The following is a 12,229-nucleotide window of genomic DNA, read 5'->3' as shown; positions in this document are numbered from 1 at the left end:
ACGTCCTAATCTTTGAACCACCTGAAAGAGGGAGGGGGCAGGTGGAAAGTCACGTGGTCACACAGGTAGCTTCACTACAAAAACTGGGAGTGTTCAGCCATTACTCCGCGATGGTGACTGCAGGAGGCAACACGTAAAAAAAAAAAAAAAAAAAAAAAAAAAAAAACATTCACACGCGACGAAATTTGGATTTACAGGATCTCACCTTTGCGCGCAGGTGTCACAGTGAAGGAGTTTCTACCTCTCGCCCCCGGCGTGTGCTTCATCTCCTCCGCATCTTTAGTTGCTGTACTTTAGCTTTGTGTGGTGTTAGGTTAGTTTTTTGGGGGGCTGTGTTTGTGTTCAGATGACGGCGCAGGTAGACTACCTGGTGGTGCTTTTCACCGCCACATCTGGCGCGTGCGGAGAGCTGCTTGGATCTGACGAGAAGGAGCTGGTGCAGTTGGTTTGGCAGCTGGTGGATGTAAAGAACAAAAAGGTAAAAGTATTTCTAAACTACTCGTTGTTACGCGCGTGTTATTGCTTTTCCAAATCAGGAAATGTAGTGGTCAAGAGTGGACAGGTAAACGGAACTCGCTGGAGAATCAAACAGTTATAGACTTTTTATTATTCGTGAATAAAAAACAAAACAAGAAAAAAGAGTCAGGTTAGTTGTAGGGTTTTCGGTCTGTACACATCTTATCGAACAGCCTCATACATTGAAAGTAGGTTCTGAAGTAATATAATTAAAGGACTAACTTATTCTCCTCCTCATGTCATTTAACTCACTCTTGTTTTTGTTGCTCATCATTTTACAGATATTTAATGCTCCTATATTGTCCTAACGTGTATGAGTTTCAACACAGGCTACAGTTTCAGGACTGACTTGTTTTTTTTCCCCCTGAACCAGTTGGGCAAGGTGAATGAGCTCCTCATTAAGCCTGACCTCTCAGACTTGACAGAAGAAAAAGAGGAGGAGGAGGATGTTGTGGAGGAGAGTGTGGAAGAGGAGAATGGATCTGGGGCAGAATGTGTGTCCACGGCGAGAAGTGTTGACGCAGCTTTAAACCTGGTAATAATGTCTATAGAGTCAGAGGAAATACGCTTAGTAAAATACGCTTAATTAAATAGTAGTTATTGATACAGTGCTGGCTGAATGACCAGATGAAAGGTGTCTTTATTCCTCTTCGAGGCTTCAAGTGTTTGATATCTGCTTTCACAGTTCCACATACAACTGACAAACGAGGTGAACAGCATGGGCGCAGGCACGTCTGTGTGTTTGTGTACGGACGGGCAGCTCCACATCCGTCAAGTGATTCACCCCGAGGCCGCGAGCAAGGTGAGCGAGCGAGCAGGCAGGCAGGCAGGCGAGCGAGCGAGCTGGGTGGGTGGGTGCTCGAATGCCTCGCAGCCAGGGCGGATGTTCGCTCTGTGAAGGAACCTTCAGCGCTGCTCACACAAAGGGATGTGTGGTGTCAGCAATGTGCTTCGAGCAGAATTTAATTTTACACAGAAAGTTAAAGCTAAGAGACACTCGTGCAATCCTGCGTAATGACACACACCCATGCACATAGCTTTCTTGGACCTATAAAACACCAACGCACACGGAAGCTGAAGAAAGCCTCTGACAGCTTTAAACTGTGTTAAGTGTTACACATACACTAATCTGCTGGCTTGAGTAAACATGAGTATGGCAGCAATAAAGTGGCAGCTGCTGATGGGCTACTTGTTCATGTGGTGTCATTCAATTCCTCCCTTCTGCAGAACATCCTGGTCCCGGACTGTTTCTACTCTTTCTTTGACCTTCGCAAGGAGTTCAAGAAGCACTTTCCCACATCTGACCTCAAGGCTCTGAATTCACACATCATGGCGGAGTGTATCCTTTTGTGTGTGGTACCATATGGATGGTTATTTACTCACTGTTTTAACACGTGTACATTTTTGTGATCGTTCTCTGTGTTCATCTTGAACTTGTGTGTATGTGCACATGATACACTCAAAACGTACAACACACATATTAAAAGTTTAAAAGCCACGGGGTGTTGGCTGTAGGTATAGAGGTTTTGAAATGCAAATAGAGCAAGAATGGCAGCACCTTACTAAGCCCTCGCTGAAAGAGTGTATGTTTAGCCAACAGGGCAATCCCCACACACCCACTTGTTAAGGAAAACCAACATGTCACCTTGTGTTCTTTCAGATTTTTACTCTCATTCAGACACATTCATTTGCAAGAAACAACACTACTTTTTTTTTTTGTCTGTTCCTTGTTTGCTTTCCTTAACTCCTTCCTCCTCAGCTCTTAGTATACCTGCTGACGTGCCCACCATGTGGGATCCCTCAGCCACTCTGGATCCATCAGCCATAATGCCTGCGGAAGTAGTCGTACAGCAGGTCCAGCTTATGGCCAGCATTGTTCTTGCACTGCTTTCTGAGCCATTATGTGAGTACAGTATAAAATGAGACTGAAACTAAAAGATTACAAAGTTGTTTGAATCCCTTGTGTGAATAGTTTTTTTAATGTTTGCTTTTTGTAAAAGCCTGCCCATTAATCTAATATCTAAGTGTCTCAACTGGTGAATTTATGTGTATTTATTTCTGATTTTAGAAGACATTTGTTTATTTTGAAACTCATTGCCTTCCCATCACAGACCACACATTTTCTAACCCGGAAAGAGTTAGTGAGAAGTTTGAGACTGGCACTTGGTGAGTAGCGTTTGTTCAAGACAAACATCGTTTTTGTACCTTTGCCTCTGAAATTAACTCGGAGTCCTCTCCCGCTGTGATAATTTGCGTCTGTGTCTGTGCAGCAGTAAGATGGAGAAAGTGTGCGACAACACAGTGATCAGAGCCAGGGGGTTGCCATGGCAGTCCTCTGACCAGGACATAGCTCGATTCTTCCGAGGCCTCAACATCGCCAAGTGTGTAGTATAGTGAAGTCTCGCTCGTTCAAGTCTTTGTATTAATGTTGTGCTTTCAGCGATGATGCGCTGGTGACCTGAGGTTTCCACAGTGTTTACTCTTCCATATGTTGTGTTGTGTAGAGGAGGGGCTGCACTGTGCCTTAACGCTCAGGGGAGGAGGAACGGAGAAGCTCTCGTTCGTTTCGTCAGTGAAGAACACAGAGACCTGGCGCTGCAGAGACACAAGCACCATATGGGCAACAGATACATAGAGGTAACCTGTGTGGGACCAACGGTTAATCATTAATTAAGAAAATATCAGCCCCGCTACAATTCCTTGATTTAATTTGAATCGTTTTTACTGTTATTATCTATTTACTAGCCACGTCCAGCCACTCTTATTATATTATATTTTGTGACAATTACTCCTGAATAAGCCCTTTGTTTCCTTCTAATGGCAGGTTTATAAAGCAACAGGCGAGGACTTCCTGAAGATAGCAGGAGGTGAGATATGAACATATATGTCAAAACTTAACCGCACTGACCTAGACATATAGTTAAACAAGTGGTGTTGTTATTAGCCTTTTATTTTTTGATGTAGAGACTACATTATGTAATCAGTGATCCAAACTCTGACAATAGTCAATATCTGAGTTTGTATCAATTTTCTAATCTTTATTTTTGGCATTTAAAACATTCTGCCACCTTAACAAGTGTCTCCAGTGAATCGCTGAGGCTCATTAGATTCTTTACTGTTCATCTTTAAGGCAAAGTCATAATTTGATGGGAGAGTTGTCAGTTATGACTCACTGGATTTGATGAGTTTATTAATGGTAACATGACATTCTAGGAGGGCATCATGCTGTGTACGAGGCACAAGTCATCACTGAGTCACTTGATCTGCATGTTTAAGATTTTACTCATGATGCGAGCCTCCCAGGAAACAGAATTGACATTGCGTGTTTCTAAATTTTCTTATCGTGAAGATGAAAGGTTCAGCCAATCGCTCAAAATTAGGAAGCGATAAAAGTCAAGTTTTGTCTCTGTTGAATGATTGCATACAGGGAGAAGGTCGAACACCAGGCAATCCCGAAAAGTGTTTTGTACTTTATTTACTTGTGGTTAAGTAGTTGTATCTTGTCCTTGTCAGGTACCTCCAATGAGGTAGCAATGTTCCTGTCCCGTGAGGACCAGATCATAGTCAGGATGCGAGGCCTCCCGTTCACCGCCACGCACGAGCAGGTGCTCACCTTCTTCTCGACCGGCGACGGCCTTAAAGACATGTGTCCGGTCAGCGGAGGGAAGGACGGCATCCTGTTCGTCCGCTACCCAGATGGCCGCCCCACCGGCGACGCGTTCGTCTTATTTGCCTGTGAGGAACACGCTCAGTGCGCTCTGAGGAAACACAAAGAAATCCTGGGGAAAAGATATATCGAGCTCTTCAAAAGTACAGCGGCAGAGGTCCAACAGGTACGTCAGGCTGTCTGCCTGTGTGTGGGCGTGTTTCTCTGTACGGTTCATGCAAAACGTGTGTTTGTATTTTGTTTGTTAATTTTAGCTTCTGGTAAATCTTCGGTATTTGTCCCTTGGTGTTGATTTAAGGCGTTTTCTGTCTTTTCTTCTGCTTTTGAAGACAAAAAGAGTTTTTAGTTATTGTGAATTTGCGTGGAAACCGGAGTGAGTGACGATATTAGGGTGTGTTTCTTATCTCCTCAGTTGGCTGTAGGAATTACTGGAGCAAAGCTTATGGGTGGGGACCTGTACAACGAGATGGACTGTGTGTGCTTGTTTCCTTTTAGACACGCACGGCTATTACAGCTTCTCTGTCTCCTTTGTGCTTTCCTTTGCTCTTGGCGTCTTTCCGTCCGCTGCTCTCTCTCTGTCTCGTGGGATGGACACTTGTGGATTCATTTTCTTATCTTTCTGGACTGGTGAGCTTACAGCCCATATACATATCTATGCAGAGGCCTTTCCTCCTGCTTTTATGTTTGACACAGTGCGGGGTTTTATTGGTCCTCTTCAGAAATGCAAACATGCTGGTGTCCTGTTGGCAACAAGCCAGCTCCTGTCTGACATTGCAACACGTTTAAACACAATGTGGACTTGGTTTTGTTTTGCACAAAAGGCCTTTTAAGAAGTGTTTGCGATAAGAGATTTGAAACTGTTGATGTAAAGTACATGTCGTGTGGCCTTTGTTTTATTTAATGTAGTTTCTTTACGAAATGATCTGGGGAAGTGTTCCTAAACCTGTTTGACAGTCTTTGGTTTAGTCCGAGTGTTTTATAGGAAACTGTGTGTGTGTGTTTTAGGTGTTGAACCGGTACTCATCGGCCCCTCTGATCTCCGTGGCCCCTGCGCCGCTGGTGTCGATGCTGCCCACAGTTTCTCTCCTGCCCCCTCCTGGTGGGGTGAGGGACTGTCTGAGGCTGAGGGGTCTGCCTTACACGGCGAGCATAGAGGACATCCTCACCTTCCTGGGCGAGTTTACACATGATATCAGACCGCATGGTGTGCACATGGTCCTCAACCAGCAGGTACATGCAGCAACCACCCTGACACACCCATCCACTCTCGAGCTTTCTGACACAAAAGTTCCAGATGTTCGCCGAGTACTTTCTCACTTGTCCACGTTTGCAGGGTCGTCCGTCGGGTGACTGCTTCATCCAGATGACTTCGGCGGAGCGGGCGCTTCAGGCCTCGCAGCGGCTCCACAAGCACGTGATGTCCAGCCAGCGGGGGGCAAACAGCCGCTACGTGGAGGTGTTTCCCTGCAGCGCTGATGAGATGGGCCTTGTGCTGATGGGAGGCTCGCTCTCACACACGCACACACACACACACACCCGGAGCAGGAGTGGGACAGGGCTCAGCCCGCCGCCATGTAAGTCCAGACGTAAGTGCTGCTGGGAGCTGGGGGTGCTTCGGGACTGCAGGGTAGGTGGGCTCCTGCCGTGGGGGCAGGGTTGCTGGTTTTTCTTCAATCTAGAACTATGGGAGGATGGGAACATCTGGTCTCACCAGGAGGATTTAAAACCTGTGTGCGTGACAGTTTGTGTTGGTGTATGAATGTGGTACCTCTTCGTAATTTAGTTTGGTTAAATTACTCATTTTTTGCATGGTTTCTTTCAATTTTCACCTGTGTTCACACATTCTGATTCAGTACTTTAGTTTGTTTATTCAGAGGCATGTTGTTCTTAATTCTGCTCCCTTACCACTACTTCATTAATTCATAACAATCTGATGGGGTTGGAGAAGTGTAAGCGAAAGTTTTAGTCTCAACAAGCACACAATATGGCAACATGGCTTACAGCTCTGATCTTATCAGATGAGTAGTGGTGGTTGTGGGATGTAGCATCATTAGACCGGCGCACCTCAGGTGTGTGCATCTCCTGTGCTTGTCCAAATCAGGAGCTGTGCAAAAGGTGGGCAGAGCTGATCGCTGGTGCGTAGATGTGCGTCGTTCTCAGTGTCCGTAGTCCTTCATCATGAATATGCACACTTGATTTTTAAATAGAAACAATAAAAACATGGTGTAATGTTTGTGAACTGCTTGATATACATGAGAGAAAAATGCACACACCAAATTCATAGCCAGTGTCATAACAGGGACAAGGGAAGTGTTCAGGTGGTAACACCAAAAACCGCTGACACACATATGATGGCGTGGACCATAATGAATAAATTTAATCTTGTTTTTCTGCAGACACACAGCTACTACCTGGATTTTAATCATGTCTCTATTGTATTGGAAAGATTAGCAAATTAACATTGATCCATGCTCGTGGGAAAGTAGAACTAGAGTAAACTTGGCAGTGAGGGTTAATTTATTTGACTGTTGAGGCAATCACATTCTGGTTACTTCTTTGGAAGTTGGCTGCGGAGTCAGCTACCCAGATGGTGACAAACAGACGCTAATAACACTGCACAATAACAGTGTAAAAAAAGTTTCACACGAGAACGTGAGCCGCATTCCAGCGCAATGTTCATGTCACAGAAGCTTTGGTTCTTTAGCATGTGAACACATACCGTACACACATACCTACACGTCATACATGTTAGGTGCTGAGAAATAGTTGTCATTGTTTGAGGGAGCACCTCTTTCAGAAATAAACAATGACCACACTTCACCGTCATGACTGTGTGCTTTTGGTTTGTCTTGTTTTAAATGTTTTGCCTGTCCTTCTGTACTTTCCTCTCCAGGTTTATCTCCACCATCCTACTCCTTCACCGCTGCTCCACAAGTCCTGCCCACGGAGGCCGCTGCTGCTCTCTATCCTCCCATTGGGCAGGTGTTGCTAACCCCTCGGCCTCTGCCGCCAGGACATGCCTACTACCCCGCCTCAGCCCAGCTGTACATGAACTACGCCGCCTACTACCCAAGGTAAACAGTGGTAGTACCGTACCGGAATTCTTTGGAGTGACTAGAGTCACTAGAGTGACTTTAATCACAATTAAATGGTCAAGTTCTTGAAAATGTGCCAGACGCTCGCATTGTGTGCAATGTATCTATACTGCCTTGTTAAGGCTTCCATGTGCTTCCATAAAGGATTTACATAGATCATGAGTCATTTTACATCCTAATCTAACTTTTCCTCATGAGATAAATCACTCCATAGCTATTACATATAGACGTAAAAGTCTCTTAAACGTCCTAGGCCTTATATAGACCATGGAAGTTAGACAGTGTTTACTTGTGGCCATGTGCTGCTGAGTAAGTGAATAAGAAACTAAGCTGGTATTGTTGATGTGTTTGACTTACTGAGCCTTCTGTTTGCATAGCTTTTATTTAGGTGACTCAAAGAACATGAGTCCACTCAAACATTTTAAGATCACTTTGTGAAACAAATTGGATACTAACGCTTTTTACAGTTGACTCTTTCTTAAAATGTCCCAAGTTATCAGCGAATTACTGCAAAGCAACACAAAGAACTTGAAGTGAATTGAATGAGTACTGGTAGTGTGTGTGTGTGTGTGTACAGACATATATTAGAGATAAAAGTTTTTATGGTTGTTTTCCCCCTTGGCACAGTTTTTGTTTTTGTTTGATTTACGAAAAGAAAAGTGGTTCATTGTGGGAAAGGGTTAAAAAAAAAAAAAAAAAGGAGTAAGGTGGAGACAAGGGACAAGGGTAGTTAATAACTGAAGACTGTGTTATCAAAGAACTCGGTAAACATCTAGTGACCTCTGTTTCTCCCTGTTTGGCCCTTTGAGCCAACACCCAAAGTCACTCCCAGTCTGTTGCTGTTTGTACTGTGTTTGTTGGAACACAAAGAAACAAAAAAAAGACATTTCTTTCTGGCTTTCTGGATAGTTCGAGCGTAACCGTCTTTCCATGCTTTCCATGCTTTCCATGCCGTCTGATTTTTAAACATTTTTTTTCCCTCCAGCCCACCTGGCTCACCCACCGCCATAGGCTTCTTCCCTTCCCCCTCCTCGCTCTCCTCTCCCGGAGGCTTGGTGCGCATGCCAGGTCTGACCTATAACAACAATGGAGTCAAAGACCTCATTAATGCAGTGCAGGGATACCAGGTAAGAGGGCGATTTATTCAAACGTATAGCTTAGTAACTTTAGGGTCTTGTATGTGCAAGTGCTCTGTGCTTTCAGAGATCACATACCTTCATGCAGGATCCCAGAGTTGTATGCAAATCTATACTTATAATGGGTGTGTATTGTCAGGCATCCACTGTGTTTGCCCAGAGGCTATCAAACTAGTTTATCCTGTCTACTCTCCCTGTTCTGTCACACACGCTCTGCTGCCTGCTTCGACTTGAACTGTAGAAACACAGAGTCTTACTTACACCTGGAAGAGAGCAGAAGAATCACAGGAATAAAATTTGATAAAGATGTTTCTAAGAACTAGGGCTGGGAAAGCATTTCCCCCCCCCTCTTTCAACCTGGCCCTGCATCTTAAACGCCCTCATGGCTTTTAGGGTTAGTGTCTTTGGCTATATGTGTCTCAGCCCCCTGTCTCTGTCATTCCTCCCCCTTCCTCACGCAACAGTACGCTCCCGAGGATGCTCTCGTGCACGCCCAAGGGCCTGTGCACATTCACGACCCGACCAGGACATTGCTTACACAGCCCAAAGAATGGGTGTGTATTTAAGGTGTCTGAGGCAGGTGGCAGGTAAGGACTGGCTGAGAGCTCAGTGAGTGGGGATCTACTTTAGGCAGCGGTTGTAGCTTCGGCTTGGGTCTAAAGCGGTCACCGGGGGTTACAGTACCATAGCGACACTTCCAACGTAGATGGGGATTTTTAATAACGCAGTAGCGACGGTGGGAATATATTTAATTGGTTTGAGTGCAACTGTCTTGGTTTTGGTCACTCTGTTGGTTTTGTTTTTGAATGATTACGACAGGAAGTCTGTTTTGTCTAACATTGCCTGCTACTGTACATTTCTGTCCTGTCAAGAAGTCTTCAATGGATCCAAGAGAGCCAGCTGACTGCTCACTAAGCCCCCCCCTCAGTATAGCAATTGTCTAACCACAACTCATTTTTGTCACCGCTCAAAAAACACAGTTACAACAGTATAAGTGTAATGAGGAAAGTCAGAAGTGTAATTATCTGCTCTAAGCTGGAATTGGCTAACTAGCACTTTACCTACAGTAAGGGCGCATACTGTAAAATTATATTTGTTCAATTTAAGTGTCAATTAAATTCCAAATAGTCTCGAGCCACTTTACAGAGGCCAGAGTCTGAAACTCTGACAATGAGCACTACGGTGGTAGAACCCAGCTCATATGAGGAGAAGAGGGGACAATGTTAGCTAACATTTAGTGGTGGTTAAATTAGACTCATATTGTGATATCAGTACTAGTCCTGGAGTTCAGTACAAAAACAAACAAATCTAACAATTTCAGAGGTAGTTTAATAAATCACTTATTATTTATTATTATTTATTTTTTAACATTTCATCTCAACCTCTCTAAAAGTGCTGAGCTATAATCACATGTTGGTGATCAGCGACCACAAATCCTTGAAGTATTTTCATTGATAAAAAATTATCTCTGCATCTATTGTAACCTGGAAAAGTTTGACAGGCGTAGAAACTGTAACTAAGGGGGCGGGGCTTGGTCAGTGGTCAGCTGGTGGCGTTGTAGTGGAATACAGTGGTTTATATCTGGCGTAGCTTTCAGGTGGTTGAGGAGGTGACGGGTAACACCTGGTGCTGGGTTTTCTGTTTGTCACGTTGACACTGGGATAATTCTCCACTCTTCTCCCCTTTCCTTGCTCCCCACCCCCACCCTCCAGGGTCCCGCAGAGTCCGCTTCTTTCCTGAGCAGCAGTCTGATCGGTCAGTCCAGCGGAGGGGACGCGTCTCTCATGTCCTTCCCTGCTCTCATGACCAAGCCAGGGGGGCAGTACCTGGATCTGACCCTGCTGTAGGATCACACATATACAAAGGTCATATGACAATCTGGTATATGTCACAGACTTGTTAGATTTTTTTTCTTTTGTTTGTTTTTTAAATCTAGTCTTTTAGATGTGTTATTTATATCTTTAGTAACAGAAATTATTGTATTTTATACCAAATTCATCGTGGCCTTAGCCAAAAAAATAGCAGTTTTGTGTTATATTGCACATTTTAAAAGCTTTATATAGATTTTTTTAACCTTTTATGAAATTATAATCATTATGATATATGTGCTAGCCAAACTAGAGAAAAAACAACCCAGTAGCATTTGAGATAAATCCTTTCTTTAAGCTTTTCTGTGAAGAGTGAATGTGTGCGTACAAGTGTTAGAGATGAGAATGAGTATTATGCATGGCTGTTATCTGTCAAAGCAGTACGTTTCATGTGTTTATATGCATTTTATACAGTACATAGTGATTGTATTGGAAGCTTTAGTGCATGAAGAAGTTAGTAGTAAAAACTTTTAAGATGTTTACATAATGCCAAATATCAATGCACTGCTAATCAATAAGACTACTAATAAATGTAATAGCAGTATCTTTGAATTATATGTTACACTGTGAGTTTGTCAGTTACATAAAATGTGACATCTCACTCTACATTGGCCCCGCCCCCTAAACACACACACACACACACACACACACACGTTATGTGCACTGTATGGGTATGTTTCCCTGTTGTGTTACACCAATGTTGTCTTGCCTTTTGTTTTGGACTTGACTGGACAGGGGACAGCCCCAGTTCTCTGTACGTTAACCACAAGTTTGCATCCGTAAAAAGGAGCCACGCCACACACTCTCAGCCTTCTGGGTAAATCTCATCAGTCCGAGATGGTCTATGACCAATTTAACTACAGATTAAGCTTCAGGTCTCCCAGTCCTCCACACTTTCCTTGTCTTCTTTCCAGCATCTGCTCTGATATCGGAGAATGTGATCAAACAAATGTTCATCATATTTTAACCTGGTCACTCATCACAGTTGTAAAGGAAACAAATATGACATGTATCTTGTCGGTTTAATTGCCCCCTGTGCCCTGCAGAGTTGCGGTCTGGGCTCCATGTCTCCATGTACGCATGTCTGACAGTAGGAGTTACTGCTGTTCAGGATGTCCTGCTGAAAAAACAATAAACGTAACATGTGAAGTTTGCCCGCCTCCAGCTATTTGATTTCACTGTTTGCCTTGTGCGCTTTTCACTTGGCTGTGTACTCGTTCTGTTTCCTCTAACTCGGGAGGGTATTAAAACGCACAAGGACAGACACACAGGTGGAGTGGTCCGCCGGCTTAAGTGGGAAACTGTGGGAACTCCCTCACACTGTCCTCTGTGATTACCACATACACATGCTGTAGCAAAGAAGCTATTGTCACTCAGACACACTAAACACATTATTTGAGGGGGGGTGGTGGCCTTTTTTTCCACAGGGTGGAAAGGTGAAGAATAGAGAGAAGGAAGTGGGAAGAGAGTAAGAAAGCAGACAAAACCATGTCGGACCCCCTCGGGGCAGATTTGGCATTGTGTAATATAATCTTGTGCACCCCACCCAACCTGATCCCTTTTAAACACACTCATTGACTAACCAGAAAACACACAGCCCAAACCAGCATAGCAACACGGCAAGTACCCATGCGGCAAAACTCAAAGCATGTTCTTTCTCTGATTAACTTCTTTCAGTTTACTGGCTGAGGTGTTGGGCTTAAATGTCGTCACATAGGAAAATACTTTCGAGTTATGCTTTCCTGTAATATAAGCTATTCTTGTAATCAATGCTTCCTTTATACTATCTGAGAAATCTGCAGCAGATATACATTTAATAAAGTGTTCACGATTTAATGGATTGTGTTTTGCAAAATCATTTGTTTTTCATTTTGTGGGAGAAAAGCTTTGATTTTGTATTTCACTATTTCCTAGTTAGATTTTACTTTGAGCAGAAGAAACATGATA

General features: G+C 43.8%; 1 protein-coding gene across 5 annotated transcripts; it reads left to right on the top strand.

The window, feature by feature from the left end:
* The first annotated feature begins 94 nt into the window (after nucleotides 1-94).
* Nucleotides 95-11,435, top strand: esrp1 (epithelial splicing regulatory protein 1). 5 transcript variants are annotated; one of them, XM_047599292.1, is made up of 16 exons: nucleotides 95-478; nucleotides 890-1,051; nucleotides 1,202-1,318; nucleotides 1,744-1,855; nucleotides 2,276-2,419; nucleotides 2,628-2,682; nucleotides 2,787-2,897; nucleotides 3,021-3,153; nucleotides 3,341-3,383; nucleotides 4,030-4,349; nucleotides 5,189-5,413; nucleotides 5,517-5,769; nucleotides 7,077-7,257; nucleotides 8,264-8,405; nucleotides 8,879-9,001; nucleotides 10,127-11,435. In XM_047599292.1, the coding sequence occupies exons 1-15, from the start codon at nucleotides 347-349 to the stop codon at nucleotides 8,978-8,980; spliced, it is 2,232 nt and encodes a 743-aa protein (XP_047455248.1). In that variant the 5' UTR covers nucleotides 95-346; the 3' UTR covers nucleotides 8,981-9,001; nucleotides 10,127-11,435. The 5 variants fall into 5 exon arrangements, with proteins under 5 accessions (XP_047455248.1, XP_047455246.1, XP_047455247.1 ...); XM_047599293.1 differs by having other exon boundaries at nucleotides 96-478; nucleotides 5,517-5,757; XM_047599290.1 differs by lacking the exon at nucleotides 8,879-9,001 and having other exon boundaries at nucleotides 2,790-2,897.
* The last annotated feature ends 794 nt before the right edge of the window (nucleotides 11,436-12,229 follow it).

The sequence above is a fragment of the Mugil cephalus genome, chromosome 11 (assembly GCF_022458985.1).
Source record: "Mugil cephalus isolate CIBA_MC_2020 chromosome 11, CIBA_Mcephalus_1.1, whole genome shotgun sequence".
Lineage (NCBI taxonomy): Eukaryota > Metazoa > Chordata > Actinopteri > Mugiliformes > Mugilidae > Mugil > Mugil cephalus.
This window is presented reverse-complemented; position numbering and strand designations above follow the sequence as displayed.

Coding starts and splice junctions, on each gene's coding strand:
- esrp1 (XM_047599289.1), top strand. CDS start 347: ATGACGGCGCAGGTAGACTACCTGGTGGTGCTTTTCACCGCCACATCT. Junction 2,420..2,627: donor ACTGCTTTCTGAGCCATTAT/GTGAGTACAGTA, acceptor TTCCCATCACAG/ACCACACATTTTCTAACCCG. Junction 7,258..8,263: donor TACGCCGCCTACTACCCAAG/GTAAACAGTGGT, acceptor TTTTCCCTCCAG/CCCACCTGGCTCACCCACCG.